Consider the following 19,813-nt stretch of genomic DNA (forward strand, 5'->3'; position numbering starts at 1 on the left):
ATATCCAAACCAGAAAAAAATAATCTCGGAAAATCTTACTCTCATGCTTAATTTGTTAAAATTTGTCCGTAACTAATTTTTAAAATTTAAAATATTATAATAAATATTAATATAAAAATTAAATTTAAATATCAATTGATATATAAAGTTAAATTTAGCTTTTTGATTTTCATAAATAAAAATTATTTTTAAAAATACAAAATTACGAATACAAACACATTTTTTTTTATCTACCAAACATAAAATAAACAGCTTTTATTTTTTAATTTTAACAAACTAAATCGTATTCATTATCATTTCCAGCGCTCTCCAATCCAAATTTTCCTATAAATACATAGCTCGAGTAAAGCTAGGTTTGCCCAACTAGCGAGTCGAACCCGCTTTTTAGAGAAAGGAAAAAAAAAAAACAAACCCTCTTCTCACTTCTCTCTTTCTTCTTGTTTCTCTCTCGTTCTAGCTGCTTCTTCTGCAAAACAGAAAAAAATGGCGGTAACTTCTAGAAAATCAAGAGCACCAGTGCTCCGATCTCTCTCACCATCTCCTAGATTTTGCAACAATAATTCCCACTCTCCATCACCTTCTTATTCTTCCTCTGGTTTCGCTTCTTCCAGTTCCAGTTTCACCTCTCGCTCCACCACCTTCTTTCACCGTGCCACTTCTCCGACACGTGTCAACTTATGCGGTCCCTCCTCCGCGTCGGCCTCGTCCGTTCGGTTCTCCCTTGACCGGTCGATTTCTCCGAACCGTTCCATCTCGGTGGCGCCTCGAACCGGTGCTCCGACGACCGTGAAGAGGCAGGGCCAGCAGAAGCGGACCTGCATGTGTTCTCCCACTACGCACCCTGGCTCCTTCCGGTGCAGCCTCCACAAAGGATTCTCCGCCTCATCGCATGCCGCGGCGGCGCCGTACTCGCCGAACCGTCTCAACGCGCGTAGATCCGCCATGACGAACTCGCTCGTTAGGATTCGAGGCGTGGAAGGAGATCTCGTGAAGCGAGCTCTCTCGGCGCTTATTAGACCTTCATCGCATCAGCAGCGGAGGAGAGGCGACTTCCACCCGAGGCCTAGCAGGCTCTCCGTCATGTCCAAGGCCGATGAGGAGTGAGAAGTGCTTTGATCCTCCGAAAATTTTGGCTGTGGAGCCTTCCGGTTTCTGAAAGGTGAAGTCATCGATTTATCGATAACTGCCATGGACGTCGGATGGACGGTCGCAGGAGGTAGCGGATTCCGGTGAAATGGCTCGGTCACGTTTCCGAATTCCAATCAAGGAGTAGTGATGTGTATATACATAATGTAGAACATGTATGAATCAGTGGTAGCCATTGATGGCGATTATTTGAGCTGCTTTGACCTGATTTCGTGAAAAATCAAAACAATTTTTCATTAAAATAAAACTAACAACTATGTCCTAACTGAACTTTCTAATTAAATCCAGTCAAAACCTTGACTGATGTGAAATTATTGTTAGGCGTCGTTTTATTCTCCGTTCAATTGCTCATCTTAGCCGTACTCATTAATTATCCTCCATTTTCCCCTGCTATTTTCAATTTTCTACGTTGCGTAATGTCTGTCAAACTTTTCTTCATGTGTTCTTTCCGTTATACTCCGTCGTTCGTTTTTCGTGTGTATTATTTCCCTTTATCTGCATTGGTTTGCCTGTGAGTCTCTGAGGATCGATGCGTTTCTGTTTATATCTTCTTTCTTATGTCATGTATATGTTGGTTGGGTTTTCGTATTTATAAATTTGATTTATTATTTTGTTTCCTGCTGATGTATTTATTTATATTGATTTGTGTTCGTTTTGCAGTGAATATAAGATTTGATGAGATGGATATGCATAAGGATGAGGATGTAGAAGTTGACGGTGACGCATTTTCTATAGGAGCAGCCGATCAGGATGAGATGATGATTAATGAATGGCGGTTTTGAATACGAGTATATGATATACTCTATTAGTCATGGGACAAAAAAGGAAAAGGAAAACAAAATTAAATCAACAAAACGAAAGATAACATTTAAATACCCTAAATAGATCACTGATTCCATGGATAGATCGCTCCATGAAAATCTATGGATGCTTAAACTATCGGTTACACCTTAATTTCAGAGACGGAGAAGACGATGTTTTAAAATGAAATTTCTCATGAGTGAAAGAAAAAAAAAAGGTTTTTAATTGGAATTTGAGAAAGAAAAAAAAAAGTCTCCCATCCTCCACCACAATCTCTCCGGCAAATCCAGGACCAGCCACTGCCTCCTTCTGCAAAGCCATCAGATGGAAGGACAGGAGTGAAAATATTATTGATTGTTATGGATTTGTTCTGAAATTGGAGGGATTAAACGGATATAATATAATAATATATTTATGTATAAAATATATAATTTTTTTAATATTTATTATTACAAATTAGTGAAGCTTTGAAAATCATATAAATTTGATTAATAGTTATTTTTTTTATATTTCATCGGTTTATTGTCAAATTATTTTAGACTAATTAGATCAAACTGACCTATTCAATTTTGAAATCTATGATTACAACACAATTAACCACATTATTAGTTGTGGACTTGTGGTCTTGTTTCAAATTTCAAATGTGTCTCTCCTAATCGATCTAAGCTAGGTAGAATAACGATTCAAATTCTCTAAACATCGAGTATTTTGGGATTTTAATTATATTTCTAATTATGAAAATAGTGGTAAAATTTGAAAAGATAAGATCGATACTAACACATATTTTAAATATTAATTTTTGTTTTATACGCAATCAATTTCAAAATGTATATGCAATTGGATATCCAGTAGCATTCCAATTAATTAAGCAGTTAGTATAGTGTATGGAAATAAAGTAGAAAAATATGAGCAAGTAAAAGTCATCGGGCTTAGTCTATGGGGATAAATTGGAACAAACTATGAATGAGATATGTATAAAGAGAGGGATTAGGGGAAATTATTATTGGCCCTTATGGCATCCAAGGGTCATGATAACTGATAAGTCAATCAGTTAATTAGGAATTGACAAAGAGTCAATGATGCCACTTTCCTACGCCATACCATCATATTGCAGTTGCAATGCAAGCCTCTGGGTGATGGCCCCCCAAATTTTCATATACATTCAGTTTATTAGTCTTCTAATTTTTTATGAAATTTTATTTTATATTTAGTTTATTTTTTCTTTTGTCTCATAAAGGGTGTTATACAAAAATATTCACAATTACTCTTTAAATAATCTCTCCCAGCAATATATCCAAGATTCTCCATAAAGCAAAAAAAGAAAAGGGGAAATAGAAAGTAGAAAAGAAATTAAACATACAGTAGCTAGGAAAATAGAGCAACGAAATGGGTCCTCCAAGTCATTATATATCCATAGTGCTAGCTTGGTCGCACTATAATCTTAGCCTTTGAAAAAAACTATATGTACGTAAGCTGATCAAAATTAAAGGAGTGATATATAGAGGATAAGCAGATAAGGTTGGTGAGCTTGCGAATGTGACGTTTCACACTTGCATTACAAGGATATCATAATACCACTAAATTTAAACTTAAGGCACTTTAATCCCTAATATCTATATTATGTGCAATGTATATGTGTCCTCATTATATATGCTATGCTTCCTCTATAAGCATCATTGACTTATTTGAACCTAATCTCTTAATTATTAAGAGTTAGGAGTATAATATATATAACGTTAACTAAGATGCCATGTTTTAAAAACTAATATTAAGAAATAATCGTAGACAATAAAAAATATCAAGAAGACATATTTATTGTAGTACTAATAATGCTAGGTAGTAACAGACTTCTTTTAGATGAACTTAATCATATATATGGGCGCCGCCTTTTTAGATTAAGAAAACGTAGAAAATAGAAACTGGGATCTAAACATTAATTTTGTTATAGCAAATTAAATGTATGCGAGTTCAGTTTGGGATGGAGCCATTTCAATTAAAGTTTCAATTTCATTTTCAATTATACAATACTCCAACAAGGCAAGAACGAAGAATCAGATGACTTTTATAGGAACCTGACTAGGTGACCTTCTTATTTGGCCATTTTCATCACAGAACAAACAAATTTGATAGGTCCCCCTCACCCATCTCAGCTAAAAATACAATTATAACCTCAAAAGCTATGCTAATTACGTTATGGTATATAGGTATCAAATTAAACATTGTATATATACTAAGATGTGTATAACAATATTAATAATGTTATATATACAATTATATATGGGAGATGTTCATTGTGTATGTAATGATATTATTGGTGTTAAAATAAAATTAAAGAAGGCTCAATTAGTACCGGGAATCTTAATTCTTGAATAATATATGTAGAGGTAGCATGTGTTTGATATGAAATTGAATCCAAAAGGATTAAAAATTTTGGGATGATCAGTGATCAGGGGGTAAAGGTGGTTGGGGCGGTCCTATATATATATGGTGCTTGTGGATAGGTGGGGTCCTTGTGGAGTTTCGTGTGACAAGACCATGTGACTAGGTACATAACTCATGGGGTGCTTCTTGTTTGGATATGACGATGTTTGTGTCTTTCTGCTGTTTGCACACGATTAAATTAAATAATGGATAAGGGTAAATAGGATCCGTTTTGTTCTTTATGCTAGTATGTTGTATGTTGCATGAAGTGGTGTCAGCAATTAAAGGAACTAACCCCTTTATTTTTGTCCATTAGAGGAGGATCTGTTTTTTGTGAATTATTGGGACCAAGAAGGTTTTGGAGATTTAACTTGAATTATGATTAACAAGAAGCTTATGTGTATGTGTAAGAATGTTTTTGTTCATATCCTGGCCCAATAATAAAGGCCCAGGATCAAGCAAAAGACCTAATCCAAAGGGTTGGACCTCATCAGTACCAATCTTCATCCCATGAAGTCAGTACTCACTATGACTTGTTCTAAAGAAGTCGGGCACGAGAGTTAGCTGGTGGATAAGCACTCATTCAAATGAGTAACTGCCCCTAGAATCTCTCTAACCACTTCTACGAGCCATATCCTAACCTCCCTAAGATAATGGGACGATTACCACCCTAAATATATGGCACTACTCCAACGGTGGTTATTGGTTCACCACTATAAATACACTGACACCCCTCATGTATCTCTAAGTCCAATACTCTCTAGACCTGCTTACACTCTTGCTAACTTAGGCATCGGAGTGTCCTTGCAGGTACCACCCCCATCTCCTCACAGAAACGAGTCGGACGGAGGCCCCCGAGTTGTAGACCCATTCGGAATTCTCCTCCTTCACACATTTGGGCCAACCAACGCCATTTAGCCTATCAATCTCCGGTTACCCACCGTAACATTGGCGCCGTTGTCGGGGACCCGAGAGATCGACCACTAATGGCGGACAGATTCCCCGAAGATGGTCATATGGAGACAGATTCTGAATAAGAGAATCTGGACACAGGCAATAATGATGCAGACTTCACCCTCCACCAGGGAACTAATGATCAACACAGGGAGGGTACCTCCGGAGTAAAAAACCCGAAGGTAAACTCTTCAGAAGGGCGCGAATTAGAGAAAGAGGGACCACCCCATGTAACTGAACTCATGGGATTAGTCCACATTCGCCTGGAACAGTTAGAACAAGAACGGGAGCGACAAAAGGAAACTGAAAAGAACCTAAAAGAGGAGATGGAACGACGAAAAGAGTTAGAAAGAAAACTCTTAAAGTTAGAATCCTCCCTCAAAGGTCGCAACTCCCGTGACAAACGAGAAGAGCCGCCCTTAGGAGGGGAGAATCCTTTCAGCGAGGACATAATGAGGGCAAAAGTTCCGAGGAACTTCAAAAGCCCCGATATGGACCTCTATGACGGAACCACGGATCCAAAGCATCACCTGAGCAACTTCAAAAGTCGGATGTACCTAGCTGATGCTTCCGACGCTACGCGATGCAAAGCTTTCCCGACCACTCTATCGAAAGCAGCGATGAAGTGGTTCGACAGCCTCCCCCCGAGGTCGGTTACCAGTTTTGAAGACCTCTCAAGGAAGTTTTTGATGAGGTTCTCTATCCAGAAAGATAAAGTGAAACATGCACCGAGCCTCCTGGGAATAAAACAGGAGGTCGGAGAATCCTTACGAGCCTATATGAAAAGGTTCAACAAAGCATGTTTAGAGATTCAAGACCTGTCCACAGAGGCAGTCATAATGGGGTTAGTCAATGGACTCAGAGAAGGTCCCTTCTCACAGTCCATATCTAAAAGACACTCCGTTTCTCTAAGTGATGTACAGGAAAGAGCTGAAAAGTACATCAATATGGAGGAAAACGCTAAGTTGAGAGACCTGAGTTGGCGACCTGGGCTCCCTCCCTCAACAAAAGAGAGGGAAAGGGAAACCAAGAAAAAGGAGAAACTCGGTCTCGAGAGACCAAGAAAATACCACTCTTATACTCCTCTGAAAGTTTCTATAGTGGATGTATACAGAGAGATTTGTAACACTGAAAGACTGCCACCCCCTAGACCCATTAAAAATAAAAAAGGGGGGAGTCGCAGCGACTACTGTGAGTACCATAAAATATATGGTCACTCCACAAACGACTGTTACGACCTTAAAAATGTGATAGAAAAGCTGGCTAGAGAAGGTCGGCTTGATAGATATCTCATAGAAAGGTCGGACGGTCATGGAAGGAGAAAGCGAGACGATATGGATAGAAGAGACCCACCGCCGCAGACTCCGGAGAGGCATATCCATATGATCTCAGGAGGGTTCGCGGGAGGGGGACTCACCAAATCCTCTCGCAAAAGACATCTCAAAAGAGTCTACCAGGTCGGAGAGGAGTCATCCGACCTCCCTACTATTTCATTCACAAAGGAAGATGGGCAAGGAATAATCCCGGGACACGATGATCCAGTAGTAATAACTATGATCCTGGCGAATACCCATCTCCACAGAACCCTAGTAGACCAAAGAAGTTCAGCGGACATCCTTTTTAAGCCCGCTTTTGACAAACTAGGGTTGGATGAGAAAGAATTAAGAGCCTACCCCGATACCTTGTATGGATTAGGTGACTCGCCAATAAAACCACTGGGATTTTTTGCCCCTCCACACCACCTTTGGAAAAGGGGAAAAGTCAAAGACTCTGAGTATAGACTTCATAGTCATTGATGTGGGGTCAGCATATAACGCTTTAATCGGCAGAGCTACCCTTAATCGACTCGGAGCAGTGGTATCCACTCCCCACCTTTGCATGAAATTCCCGATTTCAGCGGGGATAGCAACGGTGAGGGGAGACCAAAAGTTGGCAAGGAAATGCTACAATGAAAGCCTAAATCTGAGAGGAAAGGGCAGAGAAGTTCACACAATAGAGCTCGGCGGTGCAAGGGCAGAGAAGAGCTGCGACCACAACCGGGAGGAAAAACCGAGGAGATACAGGTCGGTAAAGAGGAAGGGAAAAATACTCATATAGGAGCCAACCTAGGGGAAACCCTAAAACAAGAATTGACTAAGCTCCTAAGAGATAACTCCGACCTCTTCGCCTGGAAGGCCTCTGACATGCCTGGGATAAACCCCGAGCTCATGTCCCACAAGCTCTCGGTTTATCCGGGATCCCGACTTGTACAACAAAGAAGACGCAAGCTCGGCTCAGAACGAGCCCTAATAGTAGAAGAACAAGTGCAGGTGCTCCTGGAAGCTGGCTTCATCAGAGAAGTCAAGTACCCAACATGGCTAGCCAATGTAGTGCTAGTCAAAAAACAGAATGGCAAATGGAGAATGTGTGTCGACTATACCGACTTAAATAAGGCATGTCCCAAGGACCCTTATCCACTGGCAAGTATTGATACCCTAGTGGACTCCAGCTCGGGGTATCAATACTTATCATTCATGGATGCCTACTCGGGATATAATCAAATCTCAATGTATGAGCCAGACCAGGAGAAGACATCATTCATCACACCCAGAGCCAATTTCTGCTACGTGGTCATGCCATTCGGATTGAAAAATGCAGGAGCCACATACCAAAGGTTGATGAATAAGGTGTTTGCCTCTCACCTTGGGAGCCTAATGGAAGTATACGTCGACGACATGCTGGTAAAGACCAAGAAAGAAGTCGACCTCTTGTCAGATCTCTCACAAGTCTTTGACACCATAAGGCTGCACGGGATGAGACTAAATCCCGCAAAGTGCGCCTTCGCAGTGGAGGCAGGGAAATTTCTAGGATTTATGCTAATACAAAGAGGGATCGAAGCCAATCCCGATAAGTGTAGAGCCATCCTAGAGATGAAAAGCCCGACTTGTTTGAGAGAGGTCCAGCAGCTGAATGGCCGACTTGCAGCCCTCTCCAGATTTTTGGCAGGATCAGCACTAAAATCCCTTCCACTGTTCTCCTTATTGAGAAAGGGATGTCAGTTTGAATGGATCCCTGAATGCGAGGAGGCGTTCCAGGAGTTCAAAAAGTTCTTAAGCCAACCTCCTATTCTGACCCGACCCGTATCTGGAAAAGACCTCGTCCTATACTTATCTGTAGCAGACAAGGCTGTCTCATCAGCCCTGATAAGAGAAGATGAGGTCGGACAACATCCAGTATATTTCATCAGCAAAGTTCTACAAGGTCCTGAGCTAAGGTACCACAAATTAGAGAAGTTTGCCTACTCCTTAGTAATAGCCTCACGAAGGCTACGGCCTTACTTTCAAGCTCACACAATAAGAGTCCGTACGAACCAACCCATGAAGCAAATCCTCCAAAAGACGGATGTTGCATGGAGAATGGTTCAATGGGCAATAGAGCTTTTCGAGTTCGACTTAAGATACGAAACTCGGACGGCGATTAAAGCCCAATGCCTCACCGATTTCATTGCAGAATACGCAGGGGATCAGGAGGAAAAACCAACTACATGGGAACTCTATGTAGATGGATCCTCCAACAAAACAGGAAGCGGTGCAGGCATAATATTGGTAGATGAAAGAGGAACCCAGATAGAGGTTTCCCTAAAATTTGAATTTCCAGCTTCAAATAATCAGGCAGAGTATGAAGCCTTGATTGCTGGATTAAAGTTGGCAGAAGAAGTCGGTGCTACAAAGGTGATGATATACAGCGACTCACAAGTGGTGACCTCCCAGATAAGCGGAGAGTATCAGGCAAATGACCCAAATATGAAGAGGTACTTGGAGAAAACTCTGGAGCACCTTGGACGCTTTGCAGAAACCGAGGTTAAACACATAACTCGGGATCTAAACAGCAGAGCGGACGCCCTATCCAAGTTAGCAAGTACCAAACCGGGAGGGAACAATAGAAGCCTGATCCAAGAAACCCTCCAGGAACCCTCAGTGGTAAAAATAGAAGACAAACAAGAAGTCCTTGAGGTAACCGGTTTAAACCTTGGATGGATAAACCCCTTGGTCGAATACATAAAATTTGACATCCTTCCAAAAGAGGAAAAAGAGGCCAGGAAAATCCGGAGGAAAGCACAACATTATACTTTGGTGAGAAATATTCTCTACAGAAGGGGGATATCAACACCACTGTTAAAGTGCGTACCGACCTCAAGAACCACCGAGGTGTTAGAGGAAATCCACAGTGGAATCTGCGGAAATCATCTCGGAGCAAGGTCACTAGCCAGGAAAGTAATTAGAGCCGGATTCTACTGGCCGACCTTGCAGAAAGATGCCACAGAATTTGTGAAAAAGTGCCAACCATGTCAGATGCATGCAAATTTCCACGTGGCTCCCCCAGAGGAGCTCATCAGTATCACTTCTCCATGGCCCTTTGCAAAATGGGGAATGGATTTGTTAGGTCCTTTTCCCCAAGCGTCAGGACAAGTCAAATACCTGATCGTGGGAATAGATTACTTCACAAAATGGATAGAAGCAGAACCATTGGCCACCATCACTGTTCAAAGAAGTCGGAGGTTCCTCTACAAAAATATCATCACAAGATATGGGATACCTTATTCCATTACTACAGACAATGGAACCCAATTCACCAATTCTACCTTCAGAAGCCTAGTAGCCAGTATGAAAATAAAACACCAGTTCACCTCGGTGGAACACCCACAAGCTAATGGGCAGGCCGAGGCAGCCAACAAAGTCATACTGGCAGGGCTAAAGAGAAGATTACAAGAGGCAAAAGGAGTCTGGGCCAAAGAGCTCCCCCAAGTGCTATGGGCTTACAGGACAACGCCCCAATCCGCCACTGGAGAAACGCCCTTCCGACTAGTCTATGGCGTAGAAGCCATGATACCAATAGAAATCAATGAACAAAGCCCAAGGGTAATTATCCATGACGAGATCGGAAACATACAGGGGCACAAAGAGGAGCTCGACTTGCTCCCCGAAGTCCGAGAAGATGCCCAGATAAGAGAAGCAGCATTGAAGCAAAGGATGACTACAAGGTACAACAAAAAAGTCATTCAAAGGACATTTGCCCCGAATCTTAATCAGAAACGACATTGGAGTCAACAAATAAGGGGAAGGAAAACTCGCTGCTAATTGGAAGGGACCATACAAAGTCAATGAAGTTTTAGGAAAAAGGTTATTATAAAGTAACCGACCTGAACGGCACTGAGTTTCCAAGGTCGTGGCATGCTTGTAATCTGAAAAGGTACTATAGTTAAAAGCGTACTCTACTCCATGATTTTCTGGAGAAGGGTTTTTAACGAGGCATCATAGTAGAGGCTAAGGGAAAATAGGCTATTAAAAATCCTTAGTAGCAAGAAGGTACCTCCCCAATCAATAAAGATCTTTTTTCATTTACAATATCTCTTATAAACTCCTTTCTATTTTCTAAGTCTTTCTACGAAACGCGCCGACTAAGCTCGCAAAACGTGAAATCCCATGAACCGATCTAGATGGTCGTCAGGATAAAACGACGAGGTACAAGTCGGTGTAAAGAGGTTATATACATTCGTAAAAACTCGGAAACACTTCGACCCGTAAATCGGAGTGAAGAACCGAGTAGAAGAAAACGCATCGCAAAAATAAACCTAAGTCATAAGAACTCAATAAAGCAAAGTTGAGTATAAGGATAACAAAAAAGAGATTGAAAAACCTAGGAAAAAGTCTAAAGGCTGTCCTAAAGTCCTTAAACAAAAAGGCTCAGAAAAACAGACAAGCCAAAGGAAGGTTTTCAGAAAAAGATCAAGGGGACTTCGAAAAAATCAAAATCAGAAAACATACTGCATAAGGTAACTTAAATCCTTATCCAAAAAAGGGTTTATTTTGTTAATTAAACCCTTATTAAAAAGGGTATTTTTAAATATTTTGTTTACGGCCTTGAAAGGCCAAAAGAAATTGTTCAACAAACACCACCAACAACAAATATAAAGATCTAAAAAAGGGGGACCCACAGGCCGAGCCCTCATATAGCCACAAAGTTATTTCTACAGAGTAGACGATCACCACCACCAGAGTCAGGAGGAGCGCCACCAGGACCGGGAAGAGAGACGTCCACAGGATGAAGAGGAAGTCGGAGGAACAACAGAAGAGCTCGGAGCATCCTTAGAACGAGGGGGACTCAATGATCTCCCCCCCGGGTCTTCAATTCTGACTCGGAAACGATCACGGGGGCAGGAGGATCCACAATTGCACCATCGATGACGACTTTGTCAGGATCCAAAGGAGAAAGATCCAAGTCGGGAGCAATGACTCCGACTTGGTCCTTAAAGATCCTCCAAGCCTCCTCGGCACCATCAGCAATAGAGTCCTCCAACTCGGTATATGCCTTCCGAGAATTCAGCAGATCATTCTTCACAGACACAAGATCTTCAAATAAACTTTGATAGATAGCCTGCGCTGTCTTCCTCAAGTCCATCTCCATGTTGCATCGAGCTTGCAACTTCCTCTCCTTTTCCCAGAGGTTATCTCGCTCCCCCTTCAACTTGGCAACTTCCTCCTTCAACTCCCTCTCATGCTCTTGAAACATAAGAAGCCTCCCTTCCAGCTCTTCGACCTTCGAGGTCATTCCCAAAGAGTTGAGGGGAACCTTCTCAAAAATGTCTAAGAGTTTACCGCAAACACCCGCCGCCTTAAGGCTCTCCTCAACCAGAGTGGTAAGGTGGCTCCGAACAGAAACATCATCCATGCTTATGCGAACATGGGGGTAGATGTTCTTTCGGACGAATGCAAGAGCATCCGCCTTAACCTCGGAAGAGCCAGACTCTAAAGTCTTGCGCTTCTTCTTCTCTGGCTCAGGGGAAGGTCGGGCGGAGGGGGGCAGCTAAGAGGAAACCGAAGAAGAAATCACAATGGGCTGGGAAGGAGTCCCAACGTTCCGAGGAGGAGAGATAACCGCCTTAGCACCACCAGTCCTGGCGCGAGACCTTGCTCTAGCCTCCTGGACTCTCTGATAAGACTCCTGAGCATTTGTCTTCGCCATCTCTGAAAAAACAATAGATGATAGATTAAGCCAAGTCGAAAAAGTCAGTCAGACAAGTCGGAACCCTAAACAAACAAATGAAAACTACCTAGCTGTGCCTGAACAAAGGTTGGAGACCCCTGGAGAAACTTTTTAGTGTCCAAATATGGGGCCCTCCCCCACGCTTCTCGGAAGAACCTCACAATGGCTGCTTCTACCTCATCCAGGTCGTCCAGACCATATTTCTCGCAGGGGGAGGCCTCCAGCCAGTATAAAGGAAAACAGGGAGAAGAATTATCATCCAAGAAAAAGGGGTGGTGACCCTCTACAGCTTGCACTTTGAAGAAATAATTTTTGAAGTCATGGAAAGATTCATCAAAAGGGTGAAACTCTCCGACCTTGTATGGCTCGGAAGACACCCACTGTTGCTTATTGTTAGCCCACTAAAGGGTTTGGTCATATGAAAAAGATAGAAAAAATCTTCAAAGAGGTCGGAAACTCCAAAGCATGGCTAATAAATTGATAAATTTTCAAAAATCCCAAGAGTTGGGGTGAAGCTGAGTAGGGGCAACTCGACAGTGATGCAAAACAGACATCTCGAAATCTGAAAAAGGAAGAAAAAACACCCAAACGGTGATCATACACTCATACATAAAGAAAATGAGGGCCGCCTCGTCGCCCCTCCCAAAACAAACCCGGTCTCTGACCCGGGACCACCAACTCATACTTCGGCTCGTCTTCCTCAGAGGTACAAATTCTGTGGCGAGTACGAAGATGAGTGATAAACTCGGTATCGACCAAAGGTTCCTCCCCTAGGACCGTGACATCAACCCACAGAGAAAGAACATCTACGGAAGCAATTTCTTTTCTTAAAAAAGGGTGACAAAACCCTACAAAAGAAAAGAAAAGAAAAATAAAAACACGGTCTCTAAAGGGAGGGAATACGGAACTAAAGTGCACAAACCAACCTATCTATCTACAAATAAAGCATGCAAATATAAGGCATGTTACGAAAGAAGAAAGCTAACCTTTATCCAAAATAAGGGTTGGAAGAAGCAGAAGTCTCCGAAACACAAGAGCGCAGCACGAACGAAGGAAGAGAAAATTTGAAAATCGCAGAAACGAAAAAATGAAAGAGATGGAAAGTATTTACAAACATGCTAAGGGCATAATGGTAAAAGCGGGGCAGTCATTAATGAGAATGCACCGTTACCAGGCCTACGCACATCCCTAACGACACGACGCTTGATTAGACGTAACTGTCAGAACCAAAAGGACACGGAAAGTCACGTCGGTTTCAAACCATCACGTCGGTCCACCGACAAGTCGGCTACGACCCCGAGCAGAATACTCGAACCCAAATCTTGAAAAATTGGGCTCGAGTAGGGGCACTGTTCATACCCTGGCCCAATATAAAGGCCCATCAAGCAAAAGACCTAATCCAAAGGGTTGGGCCTCACCAGTACCAACTTCATCCCATGAATCGGTACTCACTACGACTTGTTCTAAAGAAGTCGGGCACGAGGGTTAGCTGGCGGATAAGCACTCATTCAAAGTAACTGCCCCTAGAATCTCTCTAACCACTTCTACTAGCCATATCCTAACCTCCCTAAGATAATGGGACGGTTACCACCCTAAAAATATGGCACTACTCCAACGGTGGTTATTGGTTCACCACTATAAATACACTGACACCCCTCAGGTATCTCTAAGTCCAATACTCTCTAGACCTGCTCACACTCTTGCTAACTTAGGCATCGGAGTGTCCTTGCAGGTACCACCTTCTCCTCCTTCACACATTTGGACCAACCAACACCATTTAGCCCATCAATCTCCGGTTACCCACCGTAACAGTTTTCATACACAATAGGCATGTTCAGTTTAGAACAACTTTTTCTGTACCTTGATATAGTGTTGGTTCCCTAACGTTACTCATTATATATCATGTTCGCTTTTAACAAAATACATATTGAGTTAGGTGACTATTTGTATGAAAATGTTTGATTATAAAGATAATAGTAAAAAATAATTAGATAGTTCGACACTTAATTAAACGGAATATTCTTAGTAGTTATTGAATTAATTAAACAATTTTTTTTTATCAAACAAACAAAAATGCCGTTGCAATGTGTGATTTGTGAACTTTTTTTTCTGGGACACGTTGTGAACTTGCATGGGAATGAAGAACTCAATAACAACCAGCCAGCCGTCCAAGAATATAACATAATTAGAACCTTTGGGTGGGAAAAAAGAGGAATGAAAATGGATTGTAACTTCTTTTATTTTTGGGTTAACAGTGGATTGAAACTTTGGGGTTCCGAATATGAGCAAAGGCCCAAAGAGAAGATGGACTTGAGTCAGGTGCTTAAACCCAACATATGGTCATTCAAACCATTACTTTGAAGGCCCATAACCAAAACAAAAACTTTGAAGGCCCAATATATGGCATTGTTGGATTTAAATGACTTAAACAATTCCTTGATCCATGACCAAAAAAAGCAAAAAAACAATTCCATGATCAACCAACTTGGTCGAGTGGTCAGTTCACTCATCCGTTTAAGTAAGTATTAAAGATTTGAATCTTATTTTATGCATGTAGTAATCTATTGACCAACAACAAACTCTTCGATTGATTCGTAACAGATTAATCTTTGACCTATCAGGATAGAGGACACCGTGAAAAAGAAAATTTCATGACCAAACAAAGATGACTTAAACAATTTGTTAAAAGTTGACTATTTTCATAAAGTTAGTAGCAAATTCCATATAATATTGATGACTGAATTCCAAACTAAAGTATTTAGCGTATTCTTGCAAGTTGCTTGGAACCGTGACATGTCACATTAGACATTAGTGTTGGTCGGAGCGGTGGAGTGTTATTTTCTGTCATTTAATTTAAGGTGGACACACACACTTGACACTTGGTATACGGATCTTGCTTTTATGGATTTCATGTTTATGCAGATTTCTCCTTTTTTTCGTTCTTCAATCAATTCCTTCCCAAACTACTGAAACAACCCTATCTCCCATTCATTCATTTATTTACTTTTACACTCCTAAATTCAATAACACTGCTACTCCAATTAACTAAAATGATTTTTTCTCAATTTATTTCTTATCCACATACCATTTCAAAAATATATGAATAAAAGCACTAATATAATGAGTAAAAAAATATAAAAAACTATTACTACAACAAATATTATTATATTATAATAGAAAAATCTAAAATCTTATAAAAAAATTTCGAGTATTAATTCTTTGATGTAAGACTATTTTTTAAGTATCGGTCTATGAAACTCGATTTATATGTAACAATTTATAGTCTGATAGTAAAAAATTGAATAGTTGAAGAACAAGTTAATTAGTTAAAAAAAGTTGAATTGTTCATTGTACATAGAATAACAATGGCATGGTGCTACTATTGGAAGAGTCGTCTCTTTCTTAAATTGTTGAACAAAAATTAAAAGTGGAGCCGTGGAGGTTTTTCATTTTTCATATTCAATGATGCGCAAAGTATCCATGTCTCATGTTTTCAGCAAATAAGAACACATTGAAAAGTATCTACCGAAACCGCAATCGTTTTCACCATTATTTTCAAATTTCAACACATGACATTTAACATAGAATGTGCTGCCTCAATCCCAGTTATTTTTCCCAACAAATCAACTTTGAAATATAATTAAAAAACGACGTTTAGAGGCAACAAGGTTCTCCAAAAGCGAGAGATAATTTTTCAATTTCACTACGGAATCAAGAAGGGATTTAGTAACTTCTGCCAACCTTTTAATGGGTTAGACCTCAAAGTTCATTTTAATAATAGATATTTCTTTTGATAAGTATGTATCAGAATATTTCTTTTTCATATTAAATGAATGTTTTGTTATATATTTTTTATATTTTTTTGTATTGCAAATGAGAATATCTCTTTTCTTAAACATTAGCATGTTTTTTTCATATTAAATAAATATTTTTTTTATATTTCTGTAATTGTTCAAGAACAACTCATGCTCCACCACTCCTTCCTTAAACAATTCCTAAGCTGAACCAAGGGCAAGGCAGAGACTAATTGGATGTGATGGAATCACGATTTGAGAAGGGAGAATGGATGTGATGGAATCGTAATTTGACCGATTTGAAGACCTGTGCCGCTTGCTGCAGGAGATGCTGCAGAGAATCAATGCATGAGTGAATTCCATGGAGCAGGGCACTCTGATCCGTCACAAACGGAGTTCTCCGACGTCGCACCAGGCCGCCAGTGACTCACAGAAAAGTAAAATCGCGCCGGAGCAGTAGAGAAAACTGGAACTCCAATTTTTAGCGGTGAGGATGTGATGACTTGGATTGAGTGTCTGGAGCAGTTCTTACTTAGAGAACTCCGATTTTTCGCAGTGAGGATGTGATGACTTGGATTGAGTGTCTGGAGCAGTTCTTGCTTAGAGCGGTGCCAGAAGAGGAGTGGATCGCGGTGGCGATGTTCGCCATGGAAGACCGCTCGTTCACGTGGTTCTGACGATGGAAATTGACTGCGCCGACGTTGAGGGTGAGAGAGAAGTATATGTGTATGGTTGGAGGTGGGTAGATTAATGTGGGAGAGAAGAGAAATGTTTTTATAGGCTTTAATTAGGTTTACTTAATCAATTTTAATTCTTTTTTAATTTTAAATTTAAAAGATTTAAAATTAATTATTAATAATTATAATTAATTGTGTTGTTCACTTTTTAGCTGATTATACACTTAGTTTCTTATACTTTTCTATATTTTTTGGTACCCAAACGTGTTTGTGATACTTATTATTTGCTGAAAATGTGGCTCTCATATCTATTCTATGGTTTTCAAGTAATGTAGCTGAATGTTAAATTGAGGGAAGCATTTATATGAAAGAACAAATTGTACTAGTAATATAATGGTAAAACATATTTAATACGAATTTCAAGAGCATGCAAAAATTGAAAGCAATTTAATTAGCTAACTCTTGCCTTTTTTATTGATTGCAAGAAAAGTTGGATTTTGTGGCGGAGTCTGGAATGGAATAATAATAAATAGAAGAACTAAGACTAAGTTGCACGTTGTGGCGGAGTGAGAGTCACATAAAGTAATAATATTACTATTACATAACCCTCCCTCGGTCCCTTACTCCGCACAACCAAACCAAACTAAAAACTCTTTTCTGTTGTGTTGTGTGTGTTTCCTCGTTTGTCTGTGTCGCACAATGGTGAGCTTGAAAGGGGGAACAAGGCCACCATGGGTGGGGCTGGGAGCTTCGGTGTGGGTTCAGGTGGCATCGGGAAATGGTTACACTTTCCCGCTCTATTCCCACTCTTTGAAGTCTGTCATGGGATTCAACCAGCAGCAACTCACACTCCTCGGTGTTGCCAACGACATCGGCGAGAATGTTGGTATTCTTCCTGGACTTGCTTCCAACAACTTCCCTCCATGGCTTCTCCTCTTCATCGGTGCTCTCTTCTCCTTCATTGGCTACGGCCTTCTCTGGCTCCCCCTCAGCCACACCCTCCCTTCTCTTCCCTACGCCTTGGTAACTCTCTCTCTCTCTCTCATTTTTTTTGTTAGGTAGCAAGGCACCGGACACACCGAATATTCCTTAGTATCTTAAATGGAGATTCTTGATTTCATTATTAACATGTAATCTTAGATTAATTCAATCTGTTGATCTAGGTCTTTATTATTATTATTGTTCTATTGCATGTGTTGCAGCTATGGTTTTCCCTGGTTGTTGCAACCAACAGTTGTGCGTGGTTAACCACCGGGATTCTTGTAACCAACATGAGGAATTTCCCTATCAGCAGAGGCACGGTGGCCGGAATCCTCAAAGGTTATGGCGGCCTCAGCGCCGCCGTCTTTACTCAAATCTACGGGATAGTTCTTCACAATTCATCCTCCAATTTCCTCTTGTTCCTTGCAATTGGTATCCCTGCTGTGTGCTTCAGCATGATGTTTCTTGTTAGGCCTTGCACTCCGCTTTCCACTGAAGATTCCAAAGAGAAAGGGCATTTTCTGTTCATCCAAGCTTCAAGTGTGGTCTTGGGTTTATACATTCTTGCCACAAACATATTTGGTGACATTCTCACCTTGAGTGGTGCACTTTCCTACCTCTTGGTGGCTCTCATGATTCTACTCCTCATGGCTCCACTTGCTATCCCTATCAAGATGACACTCTGTCCCAAAACAGGATCCACCCGATCACAAACACCTAATGCCTCCTCGGAACGTTTGGCCCAAGAAGGAGCCAAAGAAGACAACACCGAGCCGCTGCTGGCGTCTTCCTCGGCCAGTGGGCTTGGAAGCTTCTACGACACGGATCCCTCGGCCGAGGTGGCAATGCTTCTGGCCGTGGGCGAGGGGGCCGTGAAGAAGAAGAGAAGGCCTAAAAGAGGGGAAGATTTTAAGTTCACAGAGGCAATAGTAAAGGCTGATTTCTGGCTACTATTTTTCATTTACTTTGTTGGTGTTGGAACTGGGGTCACTGTAATCAACAATCTAGCACAAATTGGCATTGCACAAGGTGAGGATGATACCACTATCTTGTTGTCCCTTTTCAGCTTTTTCAACTTTGTTGGTCGCCTTGGTGGAGGAGTCCTTTCAGAACATTTTGTCAAGTGAGTGCAAATGTGGAAATCACTATTCTTTTCTTTTCTTATTAATGATGTGACGATACATAATTGAATATATCTGTGGTGGTGCAGAACGAAAACAATTCCGCGCACGGTTTGGATGACATGCACTCAGGTAATGATGATGATCCTATACATCCTGTTTGCATATGCTATCAATGGGGCCCTATACCCTGCCATTGCACTTCTTGGAATCTGCTATGGAGTGCAATTCACAGTGGTGATTCCAACTGTGTCTGAGCTTTTCGGTTTGGAGCACTTTGGGATGTTGAGCAACTTCATATTCATGGGGAATCCACTTGGTGCATTCCTCTTCTCAGCACTTCTAGCAGGTACTGTGTATGACAATGAGGCTACAAGGCAACAAAGCAAGGGAATCATTCCTTCAAGTGCTTCTTGCTTGGGCCCTGATTGCTTTAAGATCACATTCCTCACACTTTCTGCTGTTTGTGCTGTTGGTGCCTTTGCTGGTACCATCTTGGCTGTAAGAATTAAGCCTGTTTACCAAATGCTTTATGCTGGTGGTTCTTTCAAGTTGCCACAAACTTCTTCTTCACTTCACTAATTCAAAAAGCAGAGAAACAAAGATAGACCTGTTTCCTGCTTCCGGGACATCATCATTGATTTACTTAGTACACAAACTACTTTTTGCTTCAACAAGTGTGGCCCTACTTCATCACTACTGTATTTTGTTATTATAAAGTTTAGATGGATTTCGGTGTATCACCTATAAAATGCTTGTTTTAGCATGCATGTTAGGTGGAATTTGACAAAGTTAAAATTGATGATCTTTATATGTACTCTTAGGTGTGAATGGAATTAATCTATTATTAGATGCGTTGAACGATGGACTATTGAGAATCGAGATCTGGAAGCTT

The 19,813-nt window shown here is 40.9% G+C and overlaps 2 protein-coding genes across 3 annotated transcripts; both read left to right on the top strand.

Annotated features, from left to right (window-relative positions):
• Positions 1-371: 371 nt before the first annotated feature.
• Positions 372-3,174, top strand: LOC130934552 (uncharacterized). Of its 2 annotated transcripts, XR_009067763.1 has the most exons (2): positions 372-1,301; positions 1,807-3,174. XR_009067763.1 is itself a non-coding variant. In XM_057864114.1 (1 exon), the coding sequence occupies exon 1, from the start codon at positions 484-486 to the stop codon at positions 1,102-1,104; it is 621 nt and encodes a 206-aa protein (XP_057720097.1). In that variant the 5' UTR covers positions 372-483; the 3' UTR covers positions 1,105-1,393. The 2 variants fall into 2 exon arrangements, 1 of the variants encoding a protein (XP_057720097.1); XM_057864114.1 differs by lacking the exon at positions 1,807-3,174 and having other exon boundaries at positions 372-1,393.
• A 14,186-nt stretch (positions 3,175-17,360) lies between these two features.
• Positions 17,361-19,802, top strand: LOC130967520 (protein NUCLEAR FUSION DEFECTIVE 4-like). Its single transcript, XM_057892450.1, has 3 exons — positions 17,361-17,839; positions 18,019-18,920; positions 19,008-19,802. The coding sequence occupies exons 1-3, from the start codon at positions 17,516-17,518 to the stop codon at positions 19,498-19,500; spliced, it is 1,719 nt and encodes a 572-aa protein (XP_057748433.1). The 5' UTR covers positions 17,361-17,515; the 3' UTR covers positions 19,501-19,802.
• Positions 19,803-19,813: the final 11 nt, after the last annotated feature.

The sequence above is a fragment of the Arachis stenosperma genome, chromosome 1 (genome assembly GCF_014773155.1).
Source record: "Arachis stenosperma cultivar V10309 chromosome 1, arast.V10309.gnm1.PFL2, whole genome shotgun sequence".
Lineage (NCBI taxonomy): Eukaryota > Viridiplantae > Streptophyta > Magnoliopsida > Fabales > Fabaceae > Arachis > Arachis stenosperma.